This window comes from Thermobia domestica, chromosome 17, assembly GCF_964235325.1.
Source record: "Thermobia domestica chromosome 17, izTheDome1.hap1.1, whole genome shotgun sequence".
In the NCBI taxonomy this organism is placed as follows: Eukaryota; Metazoa; Arthropoda; class Insecta; order Zygentoma; family Lepismatidae; genus Thermobia; species Thermobia domestica.
In genome coordinates, this window is record NC_137470.1 from 104,598,230 (window position 1) to 104,614,233 (window position 16,004).

At 35.8% G+C, this 16,004-nt stretch overlaps 2 protein-coding genes across 11 annotated transcripts in view; one reads left to right on the forward strand and one right to left on the reverse strand.

Moving 5' to 3' along the window:
• LOC145674276 (BTB/POZ domain-containing protein 8-like) overlaps positions 1–16,004 on the reverse strand; it is a 257,841-nt gene that overhangs the window by 173,366 nt on the left and 68,471 nt on the right. The gene's annotated exons all lie outside the window — the stretch shown is intronic.
• The window catches only part of LOC145674277 (uncharacterized), a 39,435-nt gene that overhangs the window by 13,213 nt on the left and 10,218 nt on the right, over positions 1–16,004 (forward strand). For 2 of the 3 annotated variants that reach the window (XR_014128881.1, XM_081744121.1), the window contains exons 1-2: positions 17–276; positions 9,259–9,367. Coding sequence is in view for 2 of the 3 variants with exons in the window: in XM_081744121.1 (XP_081600247.1) it covers positions 9,264–9,367 (104 nt within the window). In the remaining variant the exon portion in view is untranslated. Of the gene's footprint in view, positions 1–16; positions 277–9,258; positions 9,368–16,004 lie in introns of those variants that run through there. The other variant, XM_081744122.1, reaches the window with a different exon arrangement.

Consider the following 16,004-nt stretch of genomic DNA (forward strand, 5'->3'; position numbering starts at 1 on the left):
CTCACGTGTTAGGCCTTTTTACGGTGCATCTATAATGGCAATTTAATGGTGTAAGACAGAGTGACTGTGGTTGTTGACACTAGTACCAAAGTAGGGCCTGCGTTGTCCCAACGCATGTAGTAAGAAGCGTCAGACACCACCTCTTGTTGCCCCTACTTTAGTTTTCGGTATTTTATCTTCCAGTTTTCAAAAGGAAAGGTCAGCTTTTAGTCCGATCCTGTTGAAGCTTTGGTAGAAAACACTGAGCGGTTCAACTTGCTACGGTCTAATCTAAAGGTAAGTACGGTAATGTGCTTTTAATAAACTTAGTTTTAGGCACTTCATTGTTTACTATTGTAGACGCTAAATCAACAGTAATGCTTTCGTAATCTAGATATTTAAATTATAAATATGTCTTTCCAGCTGTAAATAGGGAAACTGTCCCAATAATTGACAGTATAAGAGCAGTATTTGACAAATTGCATGTTGTTTTACCCTTCAAATGAGTCTAACTTACTTAACTCTCGTGTAGGTACGAAGGCATCCTTCCTTCATCCATACACACCACCGGAAAAAATATAGACTGATAATTATTATTTTTAAATATATATATAAGAAATGTTGTATATTGTACCAGAAATTGACACTGTGATTTGAGAGAATCACCAGTAATTGACACATCGTGACCCAGTAATTGACATCTCTTAATATCTTACTTCTAATGAACTACATAATTTTCTACCACCTTATCAAGCTGATTTATAACAGTTTTGAGATATTATTTTTGTATACAACGGATGTTAATACTAAAATAATACAAATATTCATAGCATAGTCTTGTTTCCAGTTGACATATGACAAGAAAATTAAGTACTAATAATTGTATAATTGAAAAGTAAAATATTTTCTAATACTATCAGTGAAATATCTTATTTGAAAAGTCCTCGGTCCTAATGTAACAGCATCGCATAACACAATAATTAAAATAGCCTAATGATGCCGGAAAACCTTTATGATAGTTTCATCTGTCGGTATGAGATTTTGATCTTCCGCAGAATGACATTATCCAATTAGAGAAATCGATCCGTAAAATATGAATTTTATGTCCACCATTATCAATATCAGTGACTTTCAGCCACACAAATTTCTCTTCCGTGACCTCTCTAAGTAATCTGATGAACCCTGTCTTTATCAATAGCAGTAATGCAACCGATATAAAATTGTTCATCATAATAAACACGTGTTTTTTTTTTTTTTTTTTCAATTTAACACGTTGATAGTTGATGTGATGTGGTTGGAATGCCACTATCCATTCCCAGACTCTCTTACATGGTGGCTCAGTGGTAGAACGTTCACCTCCGGTGTTTGGGGTCCCTGGTTCAATCCCAGCTCGCGCCGTGTGGACTTTGTGGTGGACAAACACCGTGTGCGTGGGTTCGTTTCAGGGTGTCTACTGGTCTTGAAAGTCATGAAAGTCATGAAAAAGTCATATATTTTGCTTAGTGGTCATGAAAGCCATGAAAAAGTCCTTTATTTACCCACCTGGTCATGAAAAGCTGAAATCTCAGAGTATATTTTTATACTTCATACTTTTATACCTCATACTGCATGTCCTGAAACAGTTGTATCAGGTCAGTAATTGTGAGAATTTCCCCCACCAGTTAGTGCTGGCTAACTGGTACTTTACTGTCTTCCTAGCTGCTCCCCATTCATCTTCTAGTCTCTGTAATATAGTAACAACTTTTTACTGTCCAACTTTCTGATCTGCTATTTCTTTACTTCTAGGAAATGTAAATTGTGTATTTTTGGGCCTTTAGACTTATGCAAATAATATTATTCGTTTGAGTTTGCAGATTTTAAATTTGATGATCTATTTTTTTAAAACTAATTTCTTTTATAATAATTTTTTTGTCTTTGGGCAGTTCTCTGAGTGCTTAATTTCAGACAAATTTCTGCTAGATGGATAATTATACTCAGAATTAAAACTTCAAATACAGTATAGAGTGATTCACTGGTAAGAGCAGGCCCGTATTTAGGTAAGTGCTATTCTGTGCTCGAGCACAAGGTGGCCGAATTTTATTCTTTCTTTAAGATTCATAATAAGTGATATTTAAGACTAGCAACCCGCATAGTTCCGATGCACCACTGATGGTAGGGGTTTATTATTACTAATGGTAAATTTTTATCGCCATGGTCATGAAAATTTGAACAAAAAGGTCATGAAAAGTCATGAATTTACTTTCTGGTATTCAAGTAGACACCCTGCGTTTCCTCCCACTTTCTTCATTTCACTCATTTCTCATCATCACCGTCTCCTTTAGCCTAACCGGCATAAGAATGGGATGTAAAACTTAAAAATTTCATTTAAAGAAGAGTTAGTGTTTTCACCACCTGATGGAATCTAAAGGGACGAATTTGATGGCACGGACGGTATTTCTAACGCTTGTACCACTTCTGTTTTCTCGTTTTCCTCTGGGCTATCACCAATATCTAGGGAAGACTGTGCCCTCTCGCTTCTAGGTGTGGCCAGTTTGCAGCTGTGTTGCATTCATATGATCACTAGCTAAAGATACACTGAGTTGACACTAGACCTATTAGATGTGATTTCACTTGTAAAGAAACAAAGCAGAATCTTTCCTTAGCATCATCAGTGTAAAGCATTCAGTGTCCATAAATATGTTAAATCTTTTTTTTTTTTTTTTTTTTTTTTTTTTTTTTTTTTTTTTTTTTTTTTAACTAATCGGATACTGTAGTCTACTCTACCAGTGGCAACGTGCCAAGTAAGAGTACTGTAGGTTAAGGGAAGACACTTGCTTAAAGTCATATTTAACGCTTAGAAAGACAAAGAAAAATAAAGAAAAAGGCCTAGGTCCACTTAACTCCGTACCAGGGGGATATTTACCACTTCAAGATTTTTTTTAAAAAAGCAAGGTCGGTTCTCTGTTAATCACAAAGGTGTCAACCCAGGACCTTTCGAATGATGACAAATCACAATAATGTGTAAATTCAATTTTTCTGCAGTAGCCTAGTAATTGACACCCCTGGATCTAGTAATTGACACCCCCTGTCAACTACTGGGATTTTATAAGAAATAATGTTTTTAACTCTACCAGTAAACTTAACTTCACTGAAATACACGGTATACAAATTTCTACTGATATTCATTGAGCTTACGCAAATCACCAGTAATTGACAGGGGTGTCAATTACTGGTGACTGCAGCTAACCTGTGACCAATAATTGACCCCCCCCCCTGAAAACTTGGTTTAACTCAAGAAGCTAAAATTTTTGGTTTAGTCTGATCTATTAGTCCTTCAGTTACATCAAAAGATCTTTAACTCGTCAGTCTTTATTATGGTCTATTTGATATGCGCCGGAAACAAAAACAACTTTCCTTAAGCGTAACCGTTACTAGAAGCCTGAAAAAACAGTCGACTTCTCACTGTCCATCGATGTTCTGCTTGTTTCGGAGTACTACCACCTAGTGACAAATATTAACAGTAGTGTAGAATTGACAACACCACAAAGGAATAACAGGTGGCAGCATTTGCTGGTATCTAGTCCCGCAGTCTTGTTGCGGCGAAAAAAAGACGACAGTGTCAATTACTGGTATACTGTCAATTATTGGGACAGTTACCCTATATAGTTTTATTCTATTTAAGTAACATATTTTGTCTTTTTTTTTCTTTCTTAATGCTCTGAAGACATGTTGTTACATTAAAACATAATTGTCCTTCATAAGCTATGTATTCCATTTTCATTTTCTTAGATGTTAATATTACTTTTATTCGCTTTATATTTGTAATGCCAACTTGCATGCTATAAAGACATGATATTGTACATTTCACTCCATTTATTATGCTTCTCTAACGGTATGTTACATTTCGCCCCCAGAAAGCAGAAGGTGCTAAGCACCACTTTCCTTGATTTCCTACTAAGTGCATATCCTGAGTATCCATTTCATGTTTAATGTTGTGCAGAAAGGAGACAAGTGGCAGGAGACAATATGAAAGGTCTGCAGTGAAAACTGAATTCTAGAAGAAAGAAAGAATCGGAATTAATTAGTGCTTCGTTCGTTTTTATGTTCTCCTGAAAAATTTTAATTTTGGCGCTTAGCACCTTTCTGATTTGTGAAGGCGATATATACATATTGTTCTGTACGTCTGTGCTGTCATTATATTTTTGTCTTGAAAAATTGATTGCATTCAATTTTTACATATCCGTTCTGCCTAGTGGAAATGTACTTTTTTTTTTCCGTAAGCATGAAGCTGTGTTATTTAATTGAAGAAAAATAAAAATTCTTACATCAATTTATATAAAATACTGCTTTACCATACCAAAAATATCCATAACCAATTTGTTAATAATCTATTTACAATTCTTTCCGTCACCTATACATTATCATGATTAATTTTTGTGTATGTGGTTAAAATCCATGAGATCCATTAATAAAGAGTCGGTTGTCTTTTCAATTTCGAATATCTCGTAGTCTGTTGTGGACTTAGAATTAAGTAATCGTAATATTCGACATTTTAGCTTGCATCGTCCGCGACGACTTAAACGAACATGTTCGTCTCCTTATGTGAGTGTAATTAATTCTCCGAGTCACTGTAAATTATTAGCACTTAATAATGTAGACGTAGCAACGTAATTCATTCCATTAATCTAGTGTGGGAAGGTCTGAGGTTATTAATTTCTTCACCAGTATCCTAAGGATCTAACTACGCTCTAACTTAAAATTACTTAAATCTATTTAATATTTTTTACTTGACATCCTTACAAAGGCGTACGCCTCACAGCATTCTGTATCATGACGACATGCCTTAATGACACTGTTATAGGAATGAAGGTAGAGCTTAAATACTACAATATTCAGGGATATAAAGACACACGTACTTTCCCAATCTCGTATTCGTAATCTTTTTGCAGAAATGAATTGCTTGACAAAGATTTTTTTTTTTTAAATAGTATTTCATTGAACATTTAGGAAATGTAGAGTTTTTAATGTCGTGTACTAAATCTGTTCATGCAAGGAACATATTTCTCTCTCACTAACCTGCTGTTAACTGATGCATATGACTTCCTTCTTATGATCCTGGAAACGGCTCGTCCTTGTGAATCGACGAATGAGACTAAACACAAAGTCCATTGGATGCATTACTTATCCAGTGCAACTTAGAATGAGGTAGGTGGTAATTGAGAGTGTTACTTCTCAGAAAATAGTTTGTTTTGAGTTAGCGCTGCGGACTTGGCTATTTATCTTTGAAAGGTTAAGGTGTTGGTCTGCTACTTACAGGTGACTATACTAGAGACAGAACTGCATGAAACTAGGAAGTCCCCAGTTTATGTACGACAGAAGAGAGAGTATTGAAACGTGGAAAAGTACTGCATGGGTGTCTCAAATCCAAAATCTTGACATGTGCAGAAAAATGTCAGTTTGAGAGAAATACGTTCATCAGCATGTCACTAGGAAGTTCTTACAGTTTGTTACAATTTGTTGCACACACAGTTTCTCATGACAACGAAGTTATACAATAGAGACAAACAACATAATTCACATATGTAGACATAACGCTATTCTTTTCCGGTTTGTCTGGACAATTTAAAAGCAGATAGAACAAAAAAAAAAAAAAAAAAAAAAAAAAAACTAAGTAATCCACGTGCGTGAATATAAAGATTTTGATAAAATTAAAATATTGATTTCCATGTTTACTTTCTAGGTCCATACTTCTCTTTAAATAATATGCAATGATAATTAAGAGAATTAAATTATATATTTTCAAAATTAAAATGTACCTGAGTAGTATGAAAATGTTTTAAAACTTAAGTCAGGAAAACTGTTTTGTAGAAATAAGAACAAGAATCAGACACGTGGCCACAATTTTCTTTCCGGAAGGGACAAAGACATGAAATCTTTCGAGATTTTTGCTTCTGGAACTTCCTTTATTGTCCATAGATCTGCACAGTGCGATTCGGAAGCACACAAAACCTAAACTCATTTAATTTCAATTTATTAACTACCTATTGGTATATACAGGTGTAACAAAGAGGTACGGAAAAGTTCAGGGGTGAATTTCTTATAGGTAGAGAAGCAAAAAAGCTCATACGACCATATATCAGGAAGTGCATCGTTACAAAGTTACGGCCATTAAGCCGTCTGATGCTATGAAATAGTCACATTGTGGTCGCCCCTTAATGTGACTCAATTTAAACCTCAATAGCTCACCCCCTAATTAAGCTGTGAAGATAATTTTGGTATCAATGTGTTTCTGAAGGATGAAGCTTTCCGCTGATATGTATCCCATGTATGTGGAGGGTACCACGGCGGACGAGGGAGCGAAACTACGTGATGCAAAAAAACAAAACGCAGATAGTTTCCCTCCCCCGACCGCCGTGGTACCCTCCACATACATGGGATACATATCAGCGGAAAGCTTCATCCTTCAGAAACACATTGATACCAAAATTATCTTCACAGCTTAATTAGGGGGTGAGCTATTGAGGTTTAAATTGAGTCACATTAAGGGGCGACCACAATGTCACTATTTCACATCAGGCGGCTCAATGGCTGTAACTCTGTAACGATGCATTTCCGGACATATGGTCATATATAAAATTTTTTGCTTGTCTACCCATAAGGAATCTAGCCTTGAAATTCTGTCGCACCTTTTTGTTACACCCTGTATATAAAACTCAGTTTTCTTTAAAGTGTACACATACACTTATTAGAAAACACAATGAAAAGGGGTCAGTTAACAGAAGCAAATTTCTTTCACAGCTATTGAGTTACGCTAGCGGCCATAACAATCACCTTCTGAACATTAGATGACAGATGGGAATGGATTGATAGAAGCGCAAGTCCTGTAAGCCGCTCCCCACACACACTGTTTCGGTGATAGGATTTGATTCTTTTCAATCAAGAAAATGATCTCTCCACCGACGCGGTTGAAACAGGCAAGCAAGCTAAGATTTTGAATAGCTTGCTGATTGTTGGAAAGACGGATGGATTATAGGCATTGATCACATTCATAATTTCGACAGATTTATTTGGTCTATGATGCAATTTTTTCACACTACATACCATACTCAGCCCTAAGGACTGATTCTGAAGCAAAATTAGTTCAATAGTTCTAAATATTTGTCAGATCTTTTGGTTTTCCTCCCTCAGCATGTTTTGTCAAGAGAGAGGAAAGCTCGCACCATTTGAAAACTATCCATACTCGTAACGCACGAAATTTCTTTCTGAATACAGATATAAACAACGTGTTTGTCACTCGCTTAGTACAGCGCGCCGCTTGTCACCCGAAATCACGTTTCCGAATACCATTGAAAATGTTTCTTGATACTATATTCAAGTTTGAACTTTCAATATTGAATGCGAGTTCGTGGTATTGAATGTTATTAGTTACTGTTATTTACTTCTGAATATTAGATTTGGTAATACGTAAGGAAAAGGACTGTTTTACAAAACGCCTCACACCGAGATCGCCCTTTTACTCAGTGTTTAAAACTCAAATATGCACACATATTCTTACTACTAAAAGCATTCAGCATTAAGTACAACCTAGTCTGGTAAAGCTTTTAAAATTTAGTACAATGTGTTCTTAATCTGAAGTGCTTTCTAAGCAGTCCCCTTAAGTACGAGAAGTCAAAAAGTAAAGGGACTTAAAATTTCTCGCACTAGGGTTTGGCAACACTGCTAGTATCCAGCGTTGAATTAGTGTCGTCTGCAACATTTCTATACAACGTGTCACTCTTATTCCCGCGTTAGTCGTTGGAGTGTAGCAGACAGTTAAACATGGCAACTCTATTGTCGATCTGCACCAAGGAGGAAATGAGGGCAGTGATTCGGTTTTTGTTTGCGGAAAGTGTTAAAACTGCGGAAATTATTCATGCAATTATTTGTCACCATACTGCGGAATGCAAGTGGAGTATGGTGACAGCTGTTTATTGCGAAGCAAGATCGGGCAGGCCATCGACGTCAACGACTGAGGATAATCTGAAAGTCGTTGAGGCTATGGTGATGGAGAATAGATGAATTACAGTGCACGAAATCGCCAATACTTTACATATTAGTCACGGTTCAGTGTATTGAAGGAAGCGCTCAGGGGAAGAAGATTTGCAACCGATGCAGAAGTCACTGATGCGGTGCAAAATTGGTTACAGGTGCAACCGAAAAACCTTTTTTTTTTTTTTTTTCGACGGAATAAAAGTGAGTTGAAGTTCAGGGAGATTATGTAGAAAAATAATGTATGTTTCAGTTTTCTATCATTATAATAAATGTACCTTTTCTCGGAAGTCCCTTTACTTTTTGACTTCTCCTCGTAATATCATACCCATTATTTGGAAGAATAACTAATGAAAATCAAAGAACACGCACTCACATTCGACATTCAAGATTGAAACTTAAATATATAGGAAATAAAACATTGTCAAACTATATATTTCCTGTTATTGCACCTAGATAGCACCGAAAAAAACAGTAAATAAATTACGTTTCAAGGGAAAATTCTAACTTATGTTCACTGATGTTAAGTAGGTGCAAGTTACTATCTTTATTCAACCAAAAATATTACAAATTCAGCATCATTGTAATCCTCAAACATTTGCTCTGGCTCTTATTCACATTGCTCGACGAATTCCATTGAACATCATCTTCACTTGAATCATTAGTATACATTAACCATCTCAATCTCCTCACCATTGTTTTGTCTTGAAGGAATTTACACTTTACTCGCTGATTTTGAATTTGCTCACCCAAATTTGGCGGAGAAAATGTCATCCTTAGTGTACTCGTTTTCTCGAAGTAATCGCGCCAAGAAACCACGATTGATTCCTACTCCAGATTAAGTACAAATTTATTAAAGAGTAACAGCTTAATCTAGTTTGGAAAAACTCATCCTATGCGTATTGAAATTCACTGTATTATCGTCATACTAAATCTGAAAGTAGATTTGTTTAGGATTATTATTATGTATTCTACTTCCCTTTTTTTCTTTTCCTTCAGTGTTTCAACCTCTTTTCATTTGTCATTGACCGAAATTTCGGGAGTTTCCCCCTTGACTACGTCCCTGACAAAATAATGGGAAGGGGAATGCTAGAAGGCCGTGAACTCGAAGGTTCCACCGCCTATGCTCTCTTAACAATTTAATGTGATAAAAACTTAAGTTAGGCCATGGTCCATTTATGTACCAAAAATAATCGGTCCAGTAGGAGTTGGCTGGCAAACATTGTTACATTCTTTTTGTATTTACACAGATGATGTTCTTTTTTCTTGCAGAAGAAATGTCACAGAAAACGAAATACGGTTTCGTTGTTCGGCCAAAGAAGCCTGAATCTCCACAGATAGAGGAAGCTCCAAAGGAAGAGGAAACTCCTACGGAGTCCTGGTAATTCTTTTTTAAAATTTACTTACAAATACATTTGTCTGTGTGTATAATGCACTGTATTTTAGCGTTTGTTTACAAGAGCCTAATAGTGCAGTGGAATCCATTAGTGGAAAAAGCAAAGGACTATTAAATGGATGGTCGGAGAATTTACATTGGAAAAATTGTTCTATTTTTTCTTTTCAGTTTAATGTCCCATGATTATGCACTGTGACTAACGGAGACGGCGATAATACGAGAACACGGAAAAATCCCACGCACATGTTTAAAATGGTTATTTTTGCGAATCAGTATAATTTAACAATGGAATGACAACATGTAATAAAATAAAATTTCTGAATATCATAAAGGGATAAATAGGACAGGGTTCTTGCTGGTCATGGAAATCATGGAAGTCAGGGAAAACTCAGGGAAAATGATGCAGGTCAGGGAAAAAGACTGGAAATCAGGGAAATTTTATAAAATATATTTTTTTTAACATTAATTGTACACCAATTTCAGCTTAGCCAACCATAAATGATCATAGTATGGGACATTGCTCAGATTTTTATGGGAAATAAGTGGAATGTACGTATGAGCAATTTATTATTATTATTTGTCTCTATAGAATAAATGTTCTCATACATAAGTAATCACAGTTATTTATTTCTTATTTATATATTAACGTCATCCGACACCTGTCATGAAAGTCAGGGAATTTCCTGCCATAGGTCAGGGAGAAATCAGGGAAATAGATTTCTCCAGATCAGTATGAACCTTGTATGATCTTTACCATGAAATGGCCGATGGAACAATAGACTAGCCAATGGGGCAACTGTGTGTGTTTTATTAGGGCTAGTAAGAACGTAGTTCAATTTTAGTAAAATGTTGATGAAAAACAAAATCAATAACTGGAAAAGTAGAGTACGTGAAGAGAGGAGTATTTTGTTTTTAAGGGTATCCAGAAGTTTGGATAATTATGCAGAATACCAGAGATGTATCCACATGAACTACAGTGACTATATTGAACTGTAATTATACCCCATTTCTCATCAATGAGGAAACTACAGTCTGGGGCACTTTAAGATAGTAATAAAAGATTACGGGATGTATGGAAAACTTTTATCGTATTTATTCGATTATAAGCCGACCCCGCCGGAATCAAAAACGATAATTAAGTAAGTGAGTTTCGTTTCACAGTGTGAAACTCCGGTAGACTTCCAAACTTTGAGAATTAAATGCTTAATCTTGAAATGGTACAGCTATAATTCGTGGTTTCAGTACAGGATTAGCATTTAGGATTTAGATTTCTGGGCCTTCGGAATCTAAGACCATTGACCCCGTCACGTTTGAGGGATGACGTCCCTCGGCGAGCACACTATCCGGGGAAAGGGAAGGAAGGAAGCGGCTTGGGACCGAGAAGTTAGGTACCACCCCGGCATTTGCCTGGTGCGAATGAGGAAAACCTCATTCAGGGTGGCTGGCCTAAAATAGCGTGTTACTTTTTCGACCGAGTGACCCCACTCGGAATCGAACCCAAGACCGCTCGCACCGAAGGCGAGAGCGTTAGCGACTACGTTGCAATAGAGGAATAAGATCGAAGATAGATTCTGTTCCTCGGACACTGAATCCATATAAAAAAAGACATTATTCGCTGTCTCTTATTGTATTTGCTCTAACAGGATTAATATTAAAACCGGAAGTGGTATCCTCTCTAGTTGCAATAAGAGGAATAAAATAAAAGACATAACGTTTTCTTGGAATACAAACCAAAAATTTGCTTGTCACTATTTCCATTTTACTCATTTTGTGATAACTTAATCTTATTTGATTTGATTAATCTTGATCTTATTACGTAAATTTTTAACACTTCCGGTTTCAAAAGATAGATAAAATTTGAGAAAAAACTCATTCTTGGATGCCTCAATGTGTCGAAAACGATTTTTTGATATCCCTTACCGTTTGTACTCTATGGAAATAAGTATTGAAACCAGAAATAAATTCCAAACACTTCCGGTTTTGGTAGTGTGTTGCGGATGGTGGTGATTATGTTCTTTTGAGACACACCGTCAAATGCTGAAATCCATTTGTCGCTATGTATTAACGTTTTTTGTTCTGTGGCAAGGAACATAAAAACCGAAAACAGTTGATTTCTACCACTTCCAATTCCAATCGAGGGTTAACGGTTCTTCGGACGCTGAATCGATTGCAAACAATCACTCCTCGGTATCATTTACCGTTCTTTCTCTATGAAAATCAGTATCGTAACCGGGAGTAGTCGTAAATTTTAACCTCTTCCTAATTTGGTAGTGATGCAAGCAGTGATCGTACGTTCGGCTGAGACACTAAAATGACCGCAAAGAAAACAGCTTTTCGATATCTTTTACCGTTTTTGCTCTATGGAAATCCATATTAGATCTGGAAGTACTAGTAAATTTCAAAAACTTCTGCTTTCGGTTATGTCACAGGTAATGATGGTATTGAGACGTTAAACATATCGCAAAAAACGCTTCTCGCTATTTATTACCGTTTTTGTTCTATAGCAATGATCGTTGAAACCGGAAATGATTGATTTCTACCAGTTCCGGTATGAATAGAGGTTTAACGGAGATGGAACATATTCTTAAGACGCTGAATCGATTGTAAGAGATTGCTTCCCGGTATCACTTACCGTTTTTGGTCTATGGAAATCAGAATTGCATTCGGAATTACTAGAAAATTTCAACCATTTCCGGGTTCAGTATTTCGTTGCAGATGGTGATAATGTGTTCTCTTAAGACGCTGAATCGATTACAAAAAACCGCTTCCTGATCTTTCTTACCGTTTTTGTTCTGATACCTGTCGATGGAAGGATATAGCTGTTTCATAAGACTTCCGATACTTATGCATAGCATAGTTTGAAAGTCTTAAAAAAAAAAAAAAAAAAAAAAAAAAAAAAAAAAAAAAAAGTTAATGGTGCATTCAAAGCATAGAAATAAATTTCTTTCGCTAAATGCTAATAAATTCTGATATAGTAATATCCTCTTTATGCACAAAAAAGTTTTTTTTTTCTTGTTGTGAATATTTAAAATATCTGCTAAATTCAAACATGGGCAATATATCACCTGTTTATTTCAAGAATGACATAACTCAAACATCGCCCTTACTGACTTATGGGCAGAAAATGAAAGCTAATCTCGATGTCTACCCCGGGTAAAAATTTCACGGATGTGCTTCCAAAACTGGGCCAAGCTGTTTTCACCGCGTTTCGAAACTTTCAAACGCTTCTTCTGAAAAGTTAGGAATTTTGAGTTATGTCACTCTTCAAATAAACAGGCGATATACGAATTTCTTTCAAAGTTTTATTTCAGTGTGAAACTACGGTAACTTCCAAACTATCTGGATTCAATACTCAAACTTCAAGGTACATCTGTAACTACTGGTTGCAATTGAGTAATAAAATCAAGGATAGAACTTGTTGCTCGAACACTGAATGCACAGCAAAAAGCAATTACTCGCTATTCCTTGCTGCTTTTGCTCTATGATGCTAAAAGTTGAAACCAAAAACTATAGTATAAACAAAAGTGAAGTGTGAGATAACATATTAGTTTTGTTTTGTTTTGTTTGAAAGATATAGACGAGAAGGAGAAACAGTGACTAGAAATTTGAAAGAAAAAGCAATTTCCATATTTTATAGTTATTTATGCCTTGTTAATATGTTAACATTTTTAAATGTCAAAGATATCCTATATTAAAAAAAAAAAAAAGTGTTTGAGAACGTTTTGTATGCCTCCTTATTGCTCGTTGGAATAGCAATGACGGTCACTACTTATGCACTCGCACTCAGGAACAATTAGGCATAAAAGGCCGTATATTGGCCGTCGTACACACTTTTCATTGTATAGTATCTTTGCGTTTTTAAACGTTACCATATCAACAAGGTTTCAAGTCTTCCCCAAAAGAAAGAAAGAAAAAAAGTGTGTATCGCAGTGATATATACATACAGATGATTGTCAAAATAATGGAAACATTTGTAGTTTTGTAAGACTTAAGACGTAAAAATAGTAACATTCAGGATGCGTGGTAGCACCTGGCCGTTGTTAGTGGTGTGTTAGGTGCTCATCTATAGTATATCAGGCGTGGAAAAACGTAGACAAGTGATGACGCGGACGGACCGTCGTAATGCAAAATGGGAAACCTATCTCAGTTTCAAAAAGGCCAAATTGTAGGTTGAGTGGTTAGTTGGTGCAAGGATCAAAAGTGGCTAGTGTTTTAGGTGTGCTGCGATCAACAGTGTCTAAGGCAATGATACGCTCAATACCCATGGCAAAAGAACATTGGTGGAAAAGTGTAAGGGAGTGTACCTCAGTAAACATCGCGATTAAGCTAACTTTGCACTTTGAAGCCGTTACTTTCCAAATAAGTCAGACAAAAAAAGAAAGAAGATCGTAAAATACTACGCATGCGCACGACGTCTTGCTAACCGCGTCAGTTTATATGCCTGCTGTCGAAAAAACAAACCTCTCATGTGTTCAGTTTCTCCTTCAAAGTTCCTGGCTAATGATGGCACGTTTGTCTTAGCGAAAAAATAAGATTTTCGAGTATCGAATTCTAATAGAGCTCAAAAGTTGCGGATTTGCATGCTAATTAATGGAAAAATAACGAAAAAGTTCACACTTTAGATCTTCAGTTCGCACAAACGCCCTAAATTTTGAAAAAAATGACAAAAAAAAAAAAAAAAAAAAAAAAACCTTTATGCAAGAAATATACAAATTACTTTTTTTTTCATTCCTATAACGTCTAAGTACTTTATTTTAGTTGTGTGAGGTTATGTTTGTTAATAATTTGTTAATGTGAGTGATTTTATACACTATTCTCGTAATGATTTTACAGCTCTTCGCCTATTTCTCAACGCCCCCCCCCCCTTGAAATGGCCCAGAGCTCATCACGAGGTGGTGGTTCCAATTCGAGTTCCACCCACACCCTATCCAACCATCCTATCAATTAGGATGTGCTAAATTATGTTCATTTAGTCAAGTATGTTGTCTTAAATTCAGATTTCTTAAATCAAATTTTGGCATTGTAAGTCTTCAGAGCAAGTTGTTCTCATGTAGCCATCTCTGTTTTCTTGTCCGCACACTTTTCCTGCAGACTTTGTAACAATTTCGAAACAATTTTTTCACTTCCTGATTATGGTATGAAAAATTTAAGAAGTCAAACTTATGGGCAAATTTGTCATTCATAAGTGATAGTTTCTGTTGTCAAGCTTTCGAGCACTCGAGGGGCGAGAGCTTACATTTTCTCCAATCTATCAGCTCACTGTAGTCCGTGGCATCAAAATTTATTGAAGATGCCTTAAAAGTTCCAACAGAGCAATTCAGACAGGGCAGTGTTTTCCAGATTTGGCTATAAGAGATCCTGGACCTCTCAGTTACTTCCGATGGCTTACATATGCAAACCGGTTGTACACTTCTCAAACAAATCCTACAAACAAACTCAAAATGCTTGTAAACTACATTATAAAGACATATGCTCCTGTCTGTTTCTACACAGAGAGATATCAGTCAGTGAAATATGGATGTAAACATATTCTGAAGATAGTTCAAACAATTAGACATTTGTCAAACAACATTAAAAGAATCATCGATCCTGTGATTGAGAAAAATGCGTTCTTCTGTCATCCAGAGAACATATTGCTGGCTATGACAGTAGATGAGAGACAACACATACGAGAGTTGGGTTACAGGAGGGAGAGTGCTGGAGGCAAGAAATCAAGATCCGAAGGGAAAATCTGTTAGACCTTTTATGGCCGCCCCCTGCATTATCTTATCATTTATGATTGACAAGTCTGCTCATGAGTGACTTCTTAAATTTTCCATGCCATACTCAGGAAGCTGAAAATTGTGTCGAAATTGTTACAGAGTCTGCAGGAAAAGTGTGAGGACAAGAAAACAGCTACATGAGAGCAACTTTGTTCTCAAGACTCACAATGCCAAAATTTGATTTTACAAAATCTGAATTTAAGGCAGAGTCATTGACTAAATCAACATAATTTAGCACACTCTAATCGGTAGGATGGATGGGTAGGATGTGGGTGGAACTGGAATTGTAACCCCTCCTCGTGGTGAGTTCTAAGCTATTTCATGAAAAAAAAAAAAAAAAAAAAAAAAAAAAAAGTTGAGAAATTGGCGAAGAGCTGAAGTCATTATGAAAATAAAATGTATAAAATTACTCACATTAACGAATTATTAACAAACACGACCTCACACAACTAAATAAAGTACTTAAACGCTATAGAAATGAAAAAAGTATTCTGTATATTTCATGCGTAAAGGTAAATTTTGGTGTTTTTTATATTTTTTTTCGAACTTTAAGCCGTTTGCGGGAATTGAAGATCCAACGTATGGTTTTCTTCGTTATTTTTTCATTGATTAACACACGAATATGCAACTTTTGAGTCCTATTAGAATTCGATACTCGAAAATCTGGTTTTTTCACGTAAATGTTTTTTTTTTTTTTTAATTTTTTCAAATTTTAGGCCGTTTGCGCGATGTGATCTTTTTCGTTATTTTTCCATTGATTAGCACGCGAATACAAAACTTTTTGAGTCCTATTAGAATTCGATACTAAAAAATTTGATTTTTTCGCTCCACCCTAATATATATATATATATATATATATA